This window comes from Talpa occidentalis, unplaced genomic scaffold (genome assembly GCF_014898055.3).
Source record: "Talpa occidentalis isolate TD23 unplaced genomic scaffold, MPIMG_talOcc4v2.1 talOcc4.7, whole genome shotgun sequence".
In the NCBI taxonomy this organism is placed as follows: Eukaryota; Metazoa; Chordata; class Mammalia; order Eulipotyphla; family Talpidae; genus Talpa; species Talpa occidentalis.
In genome coordinates, this window is record NW_023605083.1 from 126,487,513 (window position 1) to 126,507,769 (window position 20,257).

The following is a 20,257-nucleotide window of genomic DNA, read 5'->3' on the forward strand; positions in this document are numbered from 1 at the left end:
ACCTCTGCTCAGCAGAGGAGAATCCACAGCTGAGTGGCCCCGAGTCAGGCCTTCCTCCTCCAGCCTTCTCCATGGCAGGGAGGCTGCCCTGTGAGCACTGGGGTGTGGGGACAGCTCCTGAGGGCACCTGTATGCCGGGCCAGCGACACGACCCGGGGCCTCACCACTGTCTGGAAGCAGGAGTGGAGCTGCGTCAGGAACGGGGGCTTGTCCAGCAGGGCCAGGACGCGCTTCTCCACCATGGTGCACTCCACGTCGTCATCTTGAATGACCACGTCCTTCTTCAGGATTTTGATGGCATACAGTTCTTCCGTCCCCTTCCTGTCAGCCAGCATCACCTGAGGCACGGGAGGACACCCGGAGAGCTTCTAAGTTCACATTGGTACTTGGGGAGGTGGGGGAGGACCTGGGCAGGGTGACCGTTGAGAAACTGCATGCAAGTTTGTAAATGGGCGATTTAAGGCTATTCGTAAAGTTCCACTTTAGGTGCAAAATTTGAAACCCTGCAAGGTCACCGCATATGAAATCCCCCTAGCGCTGGGCTGCTTCCGGGCTGGCAAGATTTACATGCTGTGGAGATTCTTGCCACACGGTGGCGCTAGTGTGGCTGCTAAGGGGGACATGCCACATGTCCGGCGTGGCCTGGAACCCTGCACGTTTTACAGCAGCATCGTTAGAGCGGAATGGGCACGACTCTACAAGCTCCTCATGAGCCAGGAGCCCAGACCAAAAAGAAAAAAAAGATAAGATCAAAATGAATCCGTTTCCTGGATCTGTCATGAGATCTGGGGTTAGAACAAAAGTAGCCCCAGCTCAGTATCTCCCAGAGCCTGCCTTTGCTTTCCACATTTGCTTACCACAAGTTACAATTTAGCCCTTAGGGGCAGCAATTATTCACCCCACCCTCCTGGAGCACTCCCCTGCTCTGAACACAGCTACGGGGACACCCCCAGGCCCTATTTTTAATGAAATGACGTGGGAGACAACTGAGGCAGGTGGACAGCGAGCAGGAACCCAAGGGGCTGCGCTGGACACCCCCGGGAGGACGGCCCCCCCCAACACTGCCCGCCAAAGCCAGGCCCCGGGTGCCAGCCCTTACCTTTCCAAAGCTCCCCTTCCCCAGCACCATGAGGAAATTGAAGTCGGTGAGCTTCACCCGGTCCAGGTTGTTGGAAGGTTGTCTCTCGGAAGGCGTGATCACCTTGTTACCAGCCGGGCCGAGCTTGGCTTTCTAAACAACAAGCACACGGTGAAAGCAGTCAGTTTCCTTCCAGGGAAGAGGTGGTGGGGACAGGGCGCTGTAAGGAAGCCAAGGCCACAGGAGCCAGAAGGTGGGGTGCAGGGGATGAGGCTGTCCTCCCCCGAGGCCGGCCTTCCCAGAGGAGCCAAGCCCGCCTTTGCCCACGGCCAGCTGCTCTCCATGGAGTGATCCACGAACCAAGTCCTGAGGCTCAGCCCAGGGCTGGCCCTGGCTTGGGGGGGTAAGAGCAAATGTGGGGAAAGTGGGGCCTCTGGCAGTGGACATGATAATCCAGGGAAACTGTGTGATGCTTTTCTTAGGGGTGAATTTAAAAGGACTCTGCCTCAAGGAAACTGGTGCTCACCTAAAATGGCGGAGCAGTGTTCTCTGGAGAGGAACCCCTCCAGTGGCAAGTTGGAGTGATTTATCACTATTTTTAAAAAATATTTATTTATTTATGCATAAAGAACTGGGGTACAGGCCAGAGGTGAGGATGAGAGGATTCACCAGAGACACAGTGGGGAACAGAACAGGCAGATCGATGGAAATACACTGCTGAGGGGAGCAGCGGGCGAGTCAGGAGAGGTCTGCCGTGCCATGTGGGTTGCTCCCTGGCCAGGGATGGAACTCGTGCTGCAGAGACTGCAGATTGCTTCATAGTGAGGTGCTTAACTCCTTGCGCCACCAGGGAGGCCCTATTGCTTCTTTACAAGGCACAACAAGAACAGAGATGTTTTTCTTGGCTTTGTTTTTTGTTTTTTTGAAATCAAGAACTGAACTCCCCCAAACAAATAGTGATGTGCACCAGAGTGGGGTACCCTGTGGAACACAGTGAGATCCCTTTGAGCCTGAGGATACTTGGTCAGTGCCAGGTGAGTTACCCGCAGGTGTTTTGTAAACTGGGCTCATGCCACATGGAGAGACACTACCCTCGTTCCTCCCCTGGGGGTCGCAGTCGACAGACGGTGGGAGACAGAGGCTCAGCAGAAAAGGCCAAACAGGAGGATCACATGGAAACACGTCGACAGCCAGCCCAGGAGCCCACAGAGAAAGCGGAGGAGCCAGTGTGGGAGTTGAGGCTAGGAGGCCAGGGGCCGGGTCGGCTGAACCCCGCGGCCCTGAGTCCGAGAGCAGACTATCTGGCTGCGGAAACACATAAGGGGAGGGTGCACTGCCCCATGCAGCAGGCCAGATGAAGTGCGGCTGGTGCCTGGACCCCCTCAAGCCAACGTGGCTCTGAGAAGACAGCACTAAGGAGCTTTACTAGGTGATCGAATTGCTGGCAAGATTCCTTCTGAGCTTCTGGGCGGGGAGTTGGGTTTGCCATATTTTTTTTTTAGAGCAGAGAAGGCTCTGGAGGCCCGTCCACACTGCCCCTGAGCTGTGGCATCCTTCCACCCCACAAAGTGCCAGCTGGCACTGGCAGCCTGAGCCTGCCCCACCTCGAGATCAGCAGCCCCAACACAGCGCTTGGCCTGGAGGTGGATGCCGTGATTTGGTTGAAGGTATAAATTAAAAAGGGCCACGATCTCCCTGGTCAAGTAAGGGGCATAAGCCAGGGAGCCAGGCTCAGCTGGACAGTTTCCAAGTAAATCAGTAATTAAAAAAACAGGACAGCTAGAAGTTGATGGCAATATGGAAAAGCTCACTTTCTAGACAACAAGGCTCGAAGTAGTGAGGGTCACTTTAAAAAAAAAAAAAGATTTATTTATTTATGCATAGAAGAACTGAGGTGTAGGCCAGAGGTGTGGTCAGGGGCTAGAGGATTCACCAGAGACAGAGTGGGGAACAGAACAGGCAGATCTGCTGAAATACACTGCTGAGGGGAGCAGCAGGGAGACAGGAGAGGTCTGCTGCGCCATGTGGGTAGCTCCCTGGACGGGGATGAAACGTAGGCCGCAGCGGTGCTAGTGCTGAGACTGAACCCGTAGGCCACCAGGGAGGCCCCACGAGGGTCACTGTTAACAACCCTCCCGTCCTCAACACACAGGCAACATTGAATCCTACAGTAACTGTACACCCCTGGCCTTTCTCTGTAAAAATCCTTGAAAGTATGAAACCTGTTCCTTGCAGACAGGATCCAATTCTCACGGTGCGCCCCCAATTCAGACAGCTTCTCCAGGCTCTCTGGAGTTTCTCCCGGGTTCAAGGCCTCAGTCTTGACTTTAATCTACTGGCTGACTTTAGTGTGGCTCAACTTTTTTAAGTCAACAGCGGGATAAAGACAGGAAGCCGGAATGTGTTCATCAGGTGCTGTGCTACTGTTGGGTGAGGCTTTTCTCAGATAAAAAGAACTGGGTGTCACAGGGATCAAGTCTCAGAGCTTGAATGCTGGCTCTCGTGGACACAGCACCGTGTACCCAGCGATGGGAAAATATGGGAGAAGAGACCCCGGCATTTTTGCTCTGAGGCTGAAAGTATTTAACCCAGGCATGCTATTCTCCTGCTGGCAGTGCGTGGCGGGAAACACGGGACCTTGGGGCCACTAGAGACACTGGGGCTCTAGAGACGGCCCCTGAACTGTCCCTGGCCTCCCCATTGACGGAGGATGGGAAGGGGCTTGGAGAGACTTGTGAGGAAGAAGTAGGACTTAACCAGAGCCCCCCAGTGCGAGCCCAGCCTCATCCCCCAAACAGCTGCCAGGGCTGACTCCTGGCTTGTATCGAGATGTGACCGAACCATCAGAAGTTCAGGCTGGAGATGAGGATGGCGCCAGGCCATTCTGCTCTGATTTATAAGGAAAGGGGTTACAGGCAGGGGCACAAAGAGATAGATATTTCCCGAGTCTTCACCGTAACTTCTAGGACTCATGCTCTGAGGTGCTGGAAACTGCCTGAGCCTCTTCCCCTTGGGGGGTGGTGAGCCCTGCAGCCACCAGCGCCTGTGGCCCCTGGGTCCTGGCAAGATCTTGCAGGCTCACTGGCATCCCTTTGACGGCCCAACAGACAGCAGAGGAGGGGTGGGAGGCAGGCGGGTGTGTGCTTCTTGCACCTCTACGCCTTCAGTGGGGGCCATTGCCGGGGGTGCTCCATGACTCTGATCTAGGACCTTAGTCTAAGTTATAGGGACAAGCTCTTCCCCAGTCAGGCTACAGGGGTGTAAATGCCAAAGAGCATGAGCCTCAGACTCTGGGCTGCCATCAGTCTGAGTCTGGGAGGAAGGAGGCAAAGCTGGACAGAGGAAGCCCCCGCTCCCGGCCCGGCCAGGCAGATTCCATTCCTGGTCATTTTAGCCAAGAGCAGAGCTGGGCTCATGGGGCTGGTAGAGGGAGGGCAGGGGTGGGAAGGGGGTGGCCCTGGCTGCATGCACCATCTCAGGGCTGGCTTCCTCAGGCACCTGGGGGCCCCCCTCAGCCCAAGTCATCCAGGAAATCAGAGCCCTGGGCCTTCCTGGCCCTCCATCCTGCTGACCAGGGCACCTTTCTGCCACTTTTCCCCGTAGAACTGGCCTCCCCGACATCTCCCTGCTGCCACCTGCAGGCCTGATGCTGCATAGCAAGGAGTCATCTCTGACGCCGAGTTTGCAGAAGCAGAAAATTCCATGCTCTTCCAAGCTCAGAGGTCCTTTCCAAGCCCCTCTCTCCACATGAGTCAACCAAATAATGAAATTGGAGGAGACAGCTAGTGGACCCCCTGCAGCTGTGTTCTGGGGGTCTGAGGGGGCCTGAGGGCAGGGAAGGCAGAGGTCTGCCAGGTGGGAGCTGTACAAGCCAGGACTGGCCTCCTTGTCTCCAGACCTGCATCCTGTCCCTTCGTGTTCATCACATGGGCTTTCGGCTCTGCAGCCCGTGTGCCCAGAGGCTCTCTGGGATCTGCTCCAGCCTCCCCTGCAGAGCCAGCCGGGAAGGCCCAGGCTGCAGCCCCACCCAGTCACATCCACTGTTTCCCTGGAATGGGCCGGGTAACTAACACACCTTCCCTGGGCTAATGCCCATTATTCCACGGCCTCTTGGGATTCTTTCCCAAGTGAACTCCTTGTTCTCAAAACCTGAGCAGAGTTGGCTTCTGGGGCACCTAAACAAGAAAGCACATGTACCTTCTTCCTGGATTTCCTGATCCATCTTCCTTACTAGACTGAGGCCCTGGAAGGGGGGGCCTCAGTCCCCGCACACTTGTCTGTCTAGACCAAGCACCCACACTCACTAAATGTCTACTTCATTCATTTCTTCGTTGGTTCATTCACTTGAAAGTGCGTGTTCATCCCGTTAAACGCTGGGATGGATGGGATGTGAAGACGACAGATTGTAAACGGTACAGTCCACTTGCAGCCGTTGCTGGTCCTGCAGACGTGGACATGACCTCAGACGAAGCTGCTGTCGGGATCACCCGAGTCTGTGTGCATCAGATGATCTACACAGTCAGAGCTGGTCATGCCAGGACAACCAGAGGCGGGCTCCCTGTCCTTAGGGAGGTGGGGCCACAAGTGACCCCCCAGCTCCCCAGGAGCCTCCTGTGCTAGTGAGCTGGGCCAGCAAGCTGAAACCTACGTTGGAAAAATTCTCTGCAGGGACCCTCCCGCCTGCTCGAGACCCGCTGGGAGCCCTGACGAGAGGCAGCCAAGAAGCCCTGAGCCGAGAATTTATTTCTTTTGAGTTTTAAGTGGGCTTTTGGCTATGGGTCTCCCAGCAAGAACAAGAGACCTGTCCTTCCGGGCTCGTGTATTGTTGACATAACCCTGGTTGTCATGAAAGAAATTCAGACTTCACCAGTTGTGCAAATAACATCAATATATGTCCAGGGATCAAGCTGAAGCCGACAGCCTAACTGCGCAGATTTCCGAAAGCCCGAGGAGGCATAAGAATAAGCGCACTGGTGTCCTTTACTCTAGCAATGCAAACACGGCCTGGCACAGCCAGGGCCCTGGGGGGCCTGTGAGCAAACGGGAAGTCAGTCGGCGCAGATGGGGGAGCGGGCGATGACGGACAGTCGGAGGAGAGTCAAGACTGGAGCTGGGGGTGAAGGCACCTGTCAGTCCATTGTCAGGGCTCCTGGCTGACCATCCCAATCCCGCAGGCCACCCCGCTTGTTCCCAGCAGCCATGCAAAGTGAGTGGATGGAGCAAGTGCCAAGCGGTGGTAGACGGACGGAGATCCATGGCTGGCGGCGCTCCACCCGCTGCTGCAATGCCTCCCTGCTCTGATTCCTGAGTGAGCAGAGAGCAGGGGCCCACTCAGTGCTTGATACCTCTCGTGGGGTCTTCGTATTCACCTGTTTCCTCAGGAGGGCCTAGAGGGGTCCTGGCACTGAGTTCTTGCTCAGACACATAAGCAGCCTTTCTGCAAAGAACTTGCAGTGCAAAGGCTCTGTGGTCTATGACACTGCTACTCAAAGTGTGGTCCGTGGAACCCCCTTTGGCATCATCTGGAGGCTCATCAGAAACGACACTCTCGAGCCACATCCCTGATCCTCTGAGTCAGAACACACATTTTTTAAAAAGACCCTCAAGTGATTCCCTTAAATCATTCAAGTGACTTAGGTTTGAGATGTGCCGATCTAAGAATGTTCACTAAGTTCAAATGCTTCCTTCAGGGTCAACAGTCCCTGAGATTTTCTCCATCTTCAGCAATTTTAAAATGTCCTGTAAATCAGTAGACAACTCCAGAAAAAACCCTGCACATGGAATGCAATGACCAAATCGGGCTTCTCTGATTTGCTGTGTGACTCAGGGCAGGTTACACTGCCTCTCTGAGCCTCAGGTTCCTCATCTGTGGTAAGGTGGGAGCAGGACCTCTGTGTCCCTGAACTCTGCTGGGGGAGTCCTTTGCAACAGCCCCTCTCGCAGCACCTCATCCTGTCTTCCTCCCTTTGCCCCAGGAAGGAGACACAGTTTGCATGTCCCTGGCACCCCCTGCTCCTGGACTGCGGACTGAAGGCCTCCGTGAGCAGCCACAGGATTGCCTGGCTCAGGTTCCACAGGGTTGACTCAGGCCAGAAATCCCCAGCGCCGCCACAGACACATATCGAGGCTGCAGCCAGGTGCTTGGGACCCGGGAGGGGGAGGCTGAGGCACATCCCCGGGGCCTTCCAGGCATCACGCCCTCCTGGTGAGGAGAGGAGATGGGGCTCTGCTCCAGCTGCTTACCCCGTTTCCAGAGCACATCTATAACCCCCTCCCGGGCTGCGCAGGAAAAGGCCTTCACTTACTAAAATGGCATCAAGTGTTGAAAAAAGAGAATAAAACTGGAAACTAAGTATATAGTGTTGTAAACAGAACAGAGAGACCTTTGGTGCTGAAATCGTAGCATGCTGTTTTTAAAAATTAGCCTCAAACAGCATAGCTTTTTTAGCTCCGATTAAACAATTCGGAGTCCAGGATTTTCAGGTTCCTTGAAAGACGGCACACTGGCGTCAGCCCAGGCCTGGCATCACGCTCTAACTCGATGGGCAGGTAGTGAGGAAGGAGGTACTCTCGCCTTCCACCTCCCCCAACCCCCTCCCCCCACCCCCCCCCCCGAATTTACTAACATAAGACACAAGTGTCATCTTGCCCAGCTGATACATTCTTGTAAAGTCATCGCAGTTTGCAGCCTTGGGAGGCGCTCATGAGTTATAAGACTTCTCCTGGGGTGTTTCTGGAAAAGGCACCACACAATGTGCAGCGAAGCACCGCAAACCCCAGGTCTGGCCAAAGCGGGTTGTGGCGTGGCCATGTGTGACCAGCCAGCCGTGCCTGAGAAGCTTTCCCTCTTCAGCTCACTCTTTGGGGGGTTTTCAAGTTCATCCTGAGAGGAGGGTGTGCCCACCGCCAGCAGCCACGAGGGGTGGGATGGCAGAGCTGCTGTTTCTCTCAGGTTGGACCATGTATGCTGAGATCTGCCCGCTGACCGCCAGGGCCATTGTGTCCAGTGGTTCATGGGAGCAGCATGGGTGGCTGCGAAGCCCGAGTTCTGAATGTGGCGATTGTGGGTGGCGGCAGGACGTACACTCATGACTGCAGGCCTTAGCACAGTCACACCCCGCCGAGCAGTTCTCCCAGGGGGGCTGACTTCTTCAGGAGGATCCCAAGTCCAAAACTCATCGAGAGCAAGAAGGCAGAGCTTTAACTACAACCCCAAGTCCCCCAGTGCCCTTCATCCCCAAGCCGTCGGGGGGCCCTCTGAAGCGCGCCTGAAGGCCAGTGACGTGCCCCAGCTCACATGGCTGTTCTCAGCTACCTGGGCATGTGTTCAAAAATACTGTCTCGCCTAACACAACAGAAAGTGACGGGCAAATTGATCAAAAGTACTTGCAAAGTGTAGAGAGATGAACCCAACAATAGAAGGTTCTTTCCACTCGTAAGACTCCAAGCGCGGAGAGACCAGCAAAGACCAACTGGAGGCGTCCATGAACAGCTGTGGATTTCTCGCATGCATTTTCTTTGAATGAAGTGTCCACAGGCAGGTGTGTCTGAACACAGGTGTGTCTGAACACCTGGGCAACATGAGCCTGAAGGGGTGTGGGGGCCGCCACAGACCAGGCATGGGGAACGGCTATGTCTTCTATCGCCCAGACCTCGCTCAGAGACACAGCTCACCTCGAGGTAGAACGTTCTCTCGCGCCCACGGTGACGTCAGTTAAGAGAGATGGAGTGGTTTCGGCGAAGGAAGCCATAGAGGAGCGGGGAGGGCATTTTCAACGCCGCCATTAGCCCAGCACAGCTTGCGGGCTTCTAACCAGCCACGAGTCACCACATCAATCATCTCCCACTCAGTAACCGGGCAACGCGTTCGGCTGATGCTACTTAATAGGCATGACAGCCTCCTGGGTAGCACAGCCAGAGCAAATAAAATGCCTGCCGTTGTTAGGCTAAGTAATTTTTCATTTTCTGGATCATGCCCAGCATCTGGCAGCCCGAGGGCTCTGCACTCTGCTTCCTCTGACCCCGAGGGCGTGGGGTGCTCTCCCACCTCTGCAGGGAGGCACTAATCCCTCTCACCCCCCCCCACTTCAGCACAGACTGGCGATGCCCCCGCCCGCCCCTTGCCTTCTCATCACCGAGCACGTCCCGAGCACGTCCTTCCCTCCTGTTCCCTCCTTCCTTTTCTGCTCTGCTCCCTGGTGACCTCCAGTGCCCAGACAGAGCCCCGGGCACGTGGTTCTCAAATATTTTAGGATGAATGAAGGGATGTGTATTCAGGAAACAATTCTAATGTAACATTTTTTTTCAAAGACAGAATTATGGCTTTTCAATATTTTCTACAACAGTGCTGCTTCCTATTATAAAAGCAATACCTATTCATTTGTAGAAAATTGAATAGGGATGGAAAAAAATAATAAAATTAACATTCCTAATTTTATCACCTAGAGTTACTCATCGCTAGCATCTTGGTGGCTATGCTAATCCCTTTTCGTGACCTCTTCTTATTTGACATCCACAGAATTACACTGTTTCTACCCTGCTTTGCCCCTTTGTAGGATATGAACTTTGAGAAGCCTCTCCTGCTGTGTGATTTTGGAGACACCCTCCCAGTCTAACTGTCCCCCCAATGTGGGACACCAAGTGTTTCCAATTTTCAGTTTCCAATAACGTGCAGATGAGCACTTTGGTAGTCCTAGTCTCCATGCACACCCCCGACCTTCCCAGGATGGATTCCTGGTGGGGGACAGCTTGGGCAGGAGGAACGGTCACTGCAAATGCATTTTCATCTGGCCACAGAGAGGGAGAGGAAAGGGGGGGGGTACCCAGAGTGAAGGCAGGAGCTCAGTTCCTGTTACATCGTGTGTCGAATGCATGGTTGGAATTTCTAGTAACACTTTTTCAGATTCTGCTTCATGTATGTGGTTTAGAGTCAGACGGCAAACCTTTACTTCCACAATAGGGAGAGTGGGCTTGGAGGGGATCATCATTTGTATGGGGAGTTTTAACAGCAATTCTTAGGTAAATAAAGCCCCCGAGGCACTTCACGTCCTCTAGCTGCAGTTTCTGGGCTACACAATGCACCAGCATCTGGAGGCAGGCGGGGTGAGTCTCCCATACCAGGGGCCCACACCTGCCAGCCTGGGTTTTCCTGGAGACTCGAGTCCCGGGCACAGCCCTTGTTCTTGGGTGGCAGCTGTGGGGAGCTGCTTGGAACCAGAGACTCTCAGCCAGACAGGGTCCTCAGGAAGGGCTGACCGGCCCTGGCGGAGATGCGGGCGAAAGGTCTAAGGTCTAACTCCACTTCCTGCAGCCAGGCCGTGGCTGCACTGGGAGAGGGGTCGGGGGACACCACTGTCCTCTACACTGACCCTTAGAGCAGAACCCTGGGCCACCCCACACAGGATTATTCCTGTGCTTGGAGTCCCTGCCTGGGATGTAATCCCTACCAGCCCAGCGGTAAAAGAGCTGGGAGTTTTTGCAGGGAACTTGGAGATAAGCTAATCAAGGCCGCCAGCATTACAGAGGAGGACACTGAATGTCCCGAGTGATGTGTCAAAATCAATTTTCCTTTCTGGGGCTCTGAATCCAGATCTCTGGTCTTTGGATTCACTACTCATCCTCCTGTATCAAGAGAAGGCAATTTTTTTTTTCCATAAAGGGCCAGACAGTAAATATTTTGAGCTTTGCAAGGCAAATACTGAAAGCTCATGAATGAATGGGCGTGCTGTGTTCCAACAAGACCTTATTCCGAAAAGCTCGGGTGCCTTGCAGGAGTTCAAGCCATCCATCCTCATTTGCAGTTAGATTTAAATAAAACGTCCACCTCTCCTTGTTAACCTACCAGACCATCAACAATTAACCTCAGATGCCCTGGGAGTAAACGATCTCCCTGCTCGGCCTCTCCCACGTGCTTGAGAGGCTGCTCATACAGCCAAGAATTGTTTCGCAGCCAAAGGGGTGAATGAAACGCTTCATCAAAGCAGCAAAAATTTAAGGGAAATCACATTCAGCCACTTTCTTAATGAGATATGTTTTCATGGATATATTCACTTAGGCTGTTGCCACTGTTGAAACAAACGCACAGGGAGCCAGCAGGCCTCTGTTGTCATGGCAACTGAACTACACTGGAAGGAGACGTGTGGGCCTGTGACACATCAGCGCTTTGCCCAACATGGGAAACACAAAGGCTGGGTTCCTTTCCAGCCGAGTGTGCACACCTCGGGGGGCTAAGATGTGGGTGGTCAGCCTACCCCCAACCCCCATCGCCCCACCTCCCAGACTTGTCCAGTGATTGCTGACACAGGTTTAGGTTAATCTGTGGTTATCTGTCCCACCTGCTAGGCAGGTCCTGACAGGCTGCACCTTAGTTCATGGATCTCGGTGGGGATCGGAGCCAAACCCTCTGCCTAAGTTTGTTCCTCTGCAGAAACGCTGTCTTTCTCTCACAGGTTTGCTGACGGCATGCACTCCTCTGAGGCCGACCTTGGAGGAAGGTCCGAGTGAGTGGGCATGGCCGTGGCGTGCTACTACTTAAAGCATTTTGGGCACCTGGTCATTTTTGGAAACCTACATCCTTCTCCTACGAGGAAGGCTCCCCGCTGGGATCACCACCATGCCGGCTTTGGAAGTCAGCTGGGAATGAACTCACAGATGCGATCACAGTATGTGGTCTCTGGACATCCAGCAACACTGCTGAAAAGTGGGGAGCTTTTCTCTGTTGCTATGAAAAAGGAATAGATGTGAGATGGGAGGGGGCCTCCCGGCAAAAAATTGGGCTGCAGGAGTGCAGGGTAAATGAACATGGGTCCAGTTTTTAGGCCACTAGCCTCTGTGGCTATTACCTGCGGCCTTGATTGTGCTAATGCAGGGGGCGCTTGGGAGCATGGGCTCCAGGCACACATGCCTGGTGGTGGACGCCTGGAGTATGGGGTGGGCATGCAAAAGTATGCACACTCGAGCCTGGAGGCTGAGGCTATAAGGGCGGTGGAGGACAGCTATGGTGGACTGGCTACGATAGAACGTCAGAGAACGCCAGAGAAAGAGTAAAGATTCGCTCAAAGTCTGGGAGGCCTGCCAGCCTCCTGGTTCCCAGCCTCCCTGCCTTGCCAGCCTGAGGCTCGCCCCACAACAATTGGCACAGAAAGAGCATGAAAGCCTGAAAAAAGCCACTGAGGGCTCCAGGACTCTCCTTTACCCGTCTGCCCGAGTAGATGGAGAACCTGCCCCAGAACCTGCTGGCACTACAAGGAGTCACGAGGCCTCCTGACTATCCCTGATAACCTGCTTTCTCAGGGCCCATGATTCAAGGAGCGCCTGAGAGCAGCAAGTGGTTACCCGGTCTTCACATCCATCACAAGTAAGACACGCCCACACTTCCTTGCTATCTTCTCTGTGGAGGTGTTCCTGGAATCTTTTATTTGTAAATCTTGACTGCCCTCTTGTGGTCTTTATGTTCTGGAAGGATTGCATTTTGACTGGCTCTTGGCAGATAGACCCAGAGTTCACAAGTCTGATCGACAAGGTTAAAGTTCCTATAAATGCTGCAAAAGGGCATGCGTGAGACACAACAGTATTTCTGGGCTACACCTGTATAGTAAGTGACTCAAATCTCTAAAGCAAGAGCTTGGCCTTTGCAAAATGCCAACAGAATGTAGACTGATGCCAGAAGTGTGCTTTGCAGTCTCCACTCGACAGATAACGGCACCGGGCTCGGGACGTCTGTGTCCCCTGGATCCCTCCCCAAATTCACCACAGGACCTTGACTTGGCAGGTCACAGATGTGAGAAGTGGGGAGAGAGAGGCAGTGAGGGCTTCAGGGCCCTGCAGTGACCTGACAGAGTCACTGTGTTGATTGCAAAGGCAGAAACAGAACAATCTAGGAAATAATGAGAAATGATGACAGTCACGAGGGAGAAGAATTCAAGGAAAAAGCTACTCCTGAGGAAATTCAATTCAAGTTAAATGATTACACAATGGCAGCTCCTGAAGTCAATAATAATAAAAAAAAATCAGCCAAGTCCTAACTGGCAATAAAGCTCAGATCCCTGGGGAATGTTGCAGGCACTTGCCTGCCTGGCTGTGCAGCTGCTGCGGGAAAGGGGTGCCCCTGGGGCACCTAGCCCGAGAGGCTCTGAGCTGCATCCACACGTAGGTAAAGCCCACACAAAAGGCCCTGTGCCCCAAACGCGGGATCCGTTTGCTCAATGACTCAGTCTAAATTTTTTACAAAATGTCTAATTGACAGTAGCATGCGTTTCGAAAGCGGGCCTGGCTGCAATTAAATTTAGCACAAGATTTCCATAATCGTTGATTTCATCCTAGTCTCCCCAAGCGTTTTTGAACTGCACCAGTTTTTAAAATCCAGGGACCTAATTACAGCTCTATGGGACACCTGCTTCCAGGCTGGTGGCAGCTGCGCTCTTCTGGGCTGTTCTTGGACCCCTGCAGCAGTCAGCTCACAGGGAAGCTTAAGGGGTGGGTGGTTGTTAAATGGCTGAAAATTGTGAAGAGCATGGGAATCAAGGCCTCCAGATGTGCCTGGAATACCAGGGATGGTTCTCGAGGCTCAGCTTCTTCACCTGCAGAATGGTCTAGAACGCCCAGCTTCGTCCTGCATGGGGAGCCCTCCCACCCCACAGTGGGGAGTGGAGCCTCAAAGGAGAGCATCTCCCTCAAGAAAGTGGGCAGAGAGGGGCCCAGATGAAGCAAAGGCACAGGAAAGAGGTTTACAAGGGAGAGGGGGAACTTCCCAGCCTCCCCCAGTGGCAGAGCCATGCACCAGCATCTGTGTGGAATGTGGTTGGGCAGGAGGGGGCTTTGAGGAAGAGCTTTGGGGGAGGGTGCATGAGGATGAGACAGGGTGGGATCCAGAGGTCGGGGTGCTTTCCCTGCCTGCCTCGAGGTCTGCAGCTGAGGATGCTGTGCTTGGGACATGTATGCGCTGGGACACAGCACATGGGGATCAGCCAGGGCCAAAAGGAGCCTCGAGGGCCAGGGCATCTGCTGGAGATGGACGGCTTCCCTCGCCCGTCACCCAGCCTGGGGTCTCCCTCCCGGAGTCTGGGAAGTGGATGGGGGTGTTGTGTCAGGCTGGGGAGAAGCCAGAAAGATTTCAATTAATTCAGCTACAGGTGTCCACCGAGGCAGCCACAGGTATGAAGGAGGTGTGGGGTCCCGTGCCCACTGCCAGCCCAGGGGAATTCCTAACACGCCGGCCCCTTCTTGCTCAGGCGGCGCCATCTGAGTGTCTGGCCCTAAGACCCCAACAAAAGGCACGGACGACATCACATGTGGGACCCATACAAGCCTGCTGGACAGGGGTTCCTGGCACCTCTGGGCGCTGCTTGTAGACAAACTCCCTCCGCTTAAGCGAGGATCTCACGTGAGGGGTGAGGGTGACTCCACTTCTCTGCATGGGGGTTGGAGGCCTGGGGGGGACAGTTTCCTCTCTGATGGGCTCTTTGTCAAGCACACCTGGGTGCCCCATCCCGGTGCTCAGAAGGGGAGCAAAGGGTCCCTGGGAGCAGGTGACGGTTCTGTTGGGGAAGCGCCCTGACTCATGGCAGCTGGTGGGAAGCCGGGAGGAGGCGGAGGACAGTGAAACTCTCCCAGAGCGGGCGGGCGGGCGCTGTCCAAGCACTTCTTGGATCTGCTGGCTCAGATCATAGCCCCGACTGCCCGGGGGCTGCTGGTACTTCAGCACCCTCACAGAGATGGGGAAACTGAGGTAAGAGGAGTCAAGTGGCCAAGGCCACAGGAGCAGGTGGTGGGGCTGGGGCGGGAACCACCACACCCTGGGGCTTCCCTGTAGTGGAGGGTGAGGCTGCCAGGCAGGGAGGGGACCATCCCTGCCACAGCTTGCCTGCCAGCAGAGGCGAGGGCTGTGCCCTAACCCTTTCTCCCCTCTTCTCTCCCTTTATTTCCCTTTCCAGCCACATCTGAATTTCCTTCCAGCTTTTCCTCCATTTTGCGACATGCACATATGATTACGTCTCCCTGGAACAATAGTTCCCAGCACCCTAACAATGACAGAGCCACGCTGCCAGGCGTCCACGCCACAAGGGAAGATACCGTTTGGGTCACAACTACGATCTGAGGGCCCACATAACGAGGGAGGGCTCCCCCGAGACCCGGGCCACGAGGACAGTGGTTTGCCTGCTCTTAAGCCGCAATGTCCGCGTGGCCTGGGGTGGCCAGAGGCGTCTGCTCACTCTGAGGCTGCAGGATGCTTTTTCTCAGAGGGAAAATATATTCAAGTGCGATGGACATCTGAGGCTCCTCCGAAGCAGCACACGGCACCGTGTCACGGGGCTTGCAAAACAAACAAGAGAGGAGGGCAGTTTCCACCTTGACAGTCACCACGCTCTGCAGGACTTGGGGAGCCTCAAAGGATATTTTTTCCCTTCCCCACTTCCAATGATTCTGGGTCAATGATCTCTTATGACGCTTTTGGGGGACACAGCTGCAGTGTTAGAAACTTGAAAAATTTTATGAGATGTCTCCAGTACAGTGTTTTAAAAAGCACATGTTGATTCTAACTTCGGGCAGGAGGTGGGGTTGTCCCCTTGTAAGTTCTCCACCCAAGCATTTGAGTGTTTACATTGTTAGTTGGTCCCGCTGTGAAGATGCTCTGCCACCTAGGGCTGATTTGAAAAGGCAAGACACTGCAAGCACCGCGGGTCCATGGTCCTAACCAGCTCCCCCAAGAGCACGGTGGTGTCAGAAATGACAGCAGTAGACCCGCGTCTGGAAATAATTTAAATGCAAGTTGCAAGAGTCCACTGGAGAGTTTGGGGATAGAACGGATGACTAGGCTACGACAGCTATGTGCGCTGGGGGAGAAATTAAAACATGAGAAAGAATGAAATACGGTGAGTAGTATTAAGCCAGGCATTAAGAGGGTCAGAACAATTCGATTTCAGCCCGTGGCGTGTTACACCACATCCTCCATACACACGCACGTGTAGTGTAAGTGCCCTACCCTGATGCCATGCTAGTGTCGAGGGATGCCTCGAGAATTGAAAATGAGTCTTAATATGTGCTTAGCAAGGTATATTCACAGAAAGGAAACTGTGTTATGGTAAAGATGCACTCTTTCGGTTCATCTGATGCTTGCAAAATAGACCGGAACTTCTCTTCCATCTTTGCTAGGAGAGTTCAACATTTCCTGGGTGAAATTTTAAATGAACCTAATCCGAAGAGTGAGGAGGAGTGGTATACACTTGGGTCATGGATACAGGAGCATTTTTCCTCACTGGGGGGCCATGGCCACATGGAGGGTACCCCCAGGCTAAGACACAAGTGGGCATGAGGTTCAAGCTGCCCGAACATCCAGTGAATCCTTAAGAGGGGAGATCATGGCTGGGGGGGCTCAGGCTTGGGAGCCAAAAACCAGGGTGGAGGAAACACTGCCTTTAAGTAGCGGACATGACATCTCTGCAAAAAATAGGAGAAAAACTGCTAGGTTAGTAGGGGAAATGCTAGACAGTTAGGAAAACAATTAGTACCGCCAGCAAAATAAAGATCAAGAACAGCAGGCCATAGGTTCCCTTTGCAGTGCAGACAAAGCACCAGGAGAGACAGTTGCCCCAGACACAACCAGAGGGTCAGGGAGGGAGGGCGAATCTGGGACTGCCTGGAACCAAGGCTCTCATGTGGTCTGAACTGGGGAAGGGCTGGTGTCAAACCAAGGAGCCAAGATGCACCTATCTTCCTCCTGGTGGTATTTAGGGGTCAGGTACAGTATCTGATCAAAGAGCTGTACTTTATTCTTGTGGGTATCCTTTGATTTGGGCCAATCTGTATGATGGAGGAATGAGCATCGTAGGCAGTGCACAGCTTAGTTACCTGATCGTTTTGTACATAGCCTGCTGTTGCTCAAGACATGAGATTAAAACCAAACCCATTTACCATTAAAATTATTTATAACCAGATTCCCCCCTCCGCCAATGATTCAGAGGACTTTTTAGTTTCTTGAGGTGCCCAAGATTACTGCTAAATCTAAACTGGCTGGGGATTTGGGGAGCCCAGTTCTCATTGCCCGGATGCTAGGCAATCAGCTTTGTTCTGCAGATGTACTTTTCAACTCTCGAGGTCTCTCTAAAAAACCCTCCTGTCCGGATAACTTGACTTTCTCCAGTACTAATATGAGAAAAATGAGTTGAAACTGTTTCAACAGAGAATTCTTTGCAAGGAGTAATGTGATCAACCCTACAAGTTCATACAGAGTGTGAGTCAACTTCTGGGAAGGAATGTGAGAGAGATCGGTTTTCTGAGTCCAAATTCCAGAGCCTGAGAGGGTCACATTCTCCCTGATCCTGGGCAGAGAGGAGATCAGAGAGGCAGATTAGACCTTGTACCTGGAAGACTTTGTCCAGGAACACAGGACACTGGTCTAACCTTGACTTCTATCCCTTTGTACAGGTGTGGACAGACTATCTCCTATTACTTTTATAATTATAGTCCTTTAATCTGTAATCCATTTTATAATTGTTGACAAAGCAGGCCTTTTGATTCCCAAAGCTCTATTTTAGGCTAAAGATCTTCATCCATGTCGCGATTAAAGGGAATTAACAATAGTAAGAAAAATATCCTTCTTGGAATCTTGGTGTTGGAAAGAACCTCGGAGGAAATTTAATCCAGCAATTCTCCCACACATTTCTGATAGAGTTGCCCAATCTTTGCTCCAATGCCTCTCTCTAGAGGGGTCCAGATCAACAGAGAAGCCTTGGAGCTACATGCCCTGGTTTTAGGGAGCCCTACCCCCAACTTCCATTTACAGCAGGTCACCTGCTTCAACAGGGAGGCCACAACCCTCTGGCAGAGACACTTCCTTGCCAGTGCTGTGCCCTTCACAACCTTCTGTAGCCACTGGGCAGAGATTCTTAGACTCAAACACCCTTAGAGAGCAGAGAGACCTCATCCATGAGAAGAAACTGACACAACTCGTAGCCCTTGGTGGCTGCTGCTACCTTGTGGGTACCAGGGCCTGGAGTCCTGCTTTGAACACTTAGTGTCAGGCTTGTCCTTTTCTTCAAAAAGCAGCATCCATAAGGAAGCCACCGTAGCTACAAATATCAGGCCTTATATGTCATTTGAGGAATTCAGGAGAGACAATTGGAATGCACAAGTATTTTTTTCCTATGGTTTCCCAACAAAATCGTTTCCATAAGAAAAATGAAACTAAAAGCACACAACCAATGCCATAATAGAAATGCATTTGCCTTTCCCTATAGACTAATCAAAAATTCTGTGCCAGTTGCTATCGGGGGCTACGTCTGGGTTGGCTCAGTGATGCGGCACTGTTAACCTCTGCTGACAGTGATCTAGTGAATGCTTGAAAATGATTTCCAGCACTAACCCTTGCCCCATTTCAGTTTAAGATTTTGTTTCTAAGACACAGCTGAAACACAAAGAGTAAAACATCTGTTTCTACTGAGGTACGTTTTATAGATTTTTTTTTGCCCCTTCACATCTCACAGTTTAGAAAGCAATTAAGTAAGCTACGCAGGGGCCAGGCAAAAAGCTGAATCCATGTCGGGGCACAGAGATTTTCTGTTTTGTGTCCGAAAGGTCATCTGGAAGGATTCTGGTTTCCATAGTAACAGTGGCAGCTCTGAGCAAATCAACAAATAGCCTCAATTTATCTGAGGGTCTCCAATGAGCTATTTCCCTCCATCTGGAGGGGCAGTTTGAATTAAAGTTTTCAAAGACAATGGAAGACTTTTGGAAAATCTAATTTCAACAACAAACAAGAAAATGCATGCTTTCTCCTTCTACCTATAACCTAGCAAAAGTCTCAGCCACATTGATTTAAATACCTTCATTGTGAGAGTAACTGGATTGTATTAACTTATTGATCAATATCGGGCATAATCTTAAAATCTCTTCCCGGAATAAATGAAACAGATCAATAAGTGAACTGAACGCATCTGCAGAGTCTCCAGGGTGGGACTTCGGGTATTATCAACCCCATGGACCATGATCATATCATTTAGCTTCTTTTGGTTTCGGTTTAGATCCTTATGCGCTGCTGAATGGTCACAAATACAGATGGCTGTGAAGGCAGGGACGTCCTATGTGATTTTCACAGAGCTATTGGCTAACCCAGCTTCAGAGTCTAACAAGCGGGCATCCTGTAGGATTTATTCAACAAGTCTTTCAAATAAAGTATTTTAGCCGTGAGAGGTAAATGTAACCAGCTTCCAAAATATCTGCTAAAATAATGGAAGTCATGGGTTCTTAGCTCTGGGATGAGACACATTAGTTTGAGAAGTAAAACAACTTTGTATCCAAATTGAAGAATGAGTCCTCTGAGCCTTCACTCCTACCCTCTGCTCGCTGCTCTCCAACCAACCAGAAAGTCTCAACAGTTTTCATTTAACTCTGAGACTATCACTGGGAATATGATTGTTAAAATGCGAGATAATTCAAATATTATCCCAGGTTCATTACATCCTTGTCACTGATATAGTTAATTGGCCATGCCCAAAAAATTATCTGGGCTTAGTTACAGACCCAGAATCCTAAGAGGTTCCCTGTCTCTTATAAACAAATGACTTAATAAGCCCAGGAAAGATACATTAGTAAGCCATGGGCTTTGCCTTCAGTCCCTGCCCCATAATACACTACTTTTCTTCATCTGTAGGGATGGTTTGGTCTGAACTTGTGCAATAGAAACACAATGGCAACCACATTTGTAATTCAAATTTTCTAATAACCCCATTAAAAAAAAAAGAAACAGGTAAAATTAATTTCAACAATATTGTGTTTAATACTAGTTTAAGTTATGAAAGTATTTAACACATACTAGATTTATTAAATATATATTTAGCCCAATATAGCCAAAATATTATTTCCCTATACATTCAACATAACGATTATTCTTAAGTTATTTTAAAGTTTTTTTCTTTTAACTGAAGCTTTCAAATCTGGTATGTTTTCTAACTCACAGCATATTCCAATTCAAAATGGCCACAATTTAAGCACTCAATAGACACTTGTGGTCAGTGGCTAATGGACTGGACAGTTTAGTTCTAGAAGATGTTCAAGGAAAGGGGAAATGTAGCTATTAACCTGCTGGAATTTAGGATTTCGTGGTTATTTCCTGACAGCGTAACCACGAGAGATGGACAGCCTCGGATCCTCTGGGCTGACCTATCCACTGGGTAGAATTTCTCA

At 51.7% G+C, this 20,257-nt stretch overlaps 1 protein-coding gene across 1 annotated transcript in view; it reads right to left on the reverse strand.

Annotated features, from left to right (window-relative positions):
• PRKCA (protein kinase C alpha) overlaps positions 1-20,257 on the reverse strand; it is a 339,371-nt gene that overhangs the window by 48,447 nt on the left and 270,667 nt on the right. Inside the window, exons 9-10 of the mRNA XM_037493515.2 lie at positions 1,100-1,231; positions 165-338 (exon numbers count right to left, since the gene is read on the reverse strand). Of these exons, the coding sequence (XP_037349412.2) occupies positions 165-338; positions 1,100-1,231 (306 nt within the window). The remainder of the gene's footprint in view (positions 1-164; positions 339-1,099; positions 1,232-20,257) is intronic.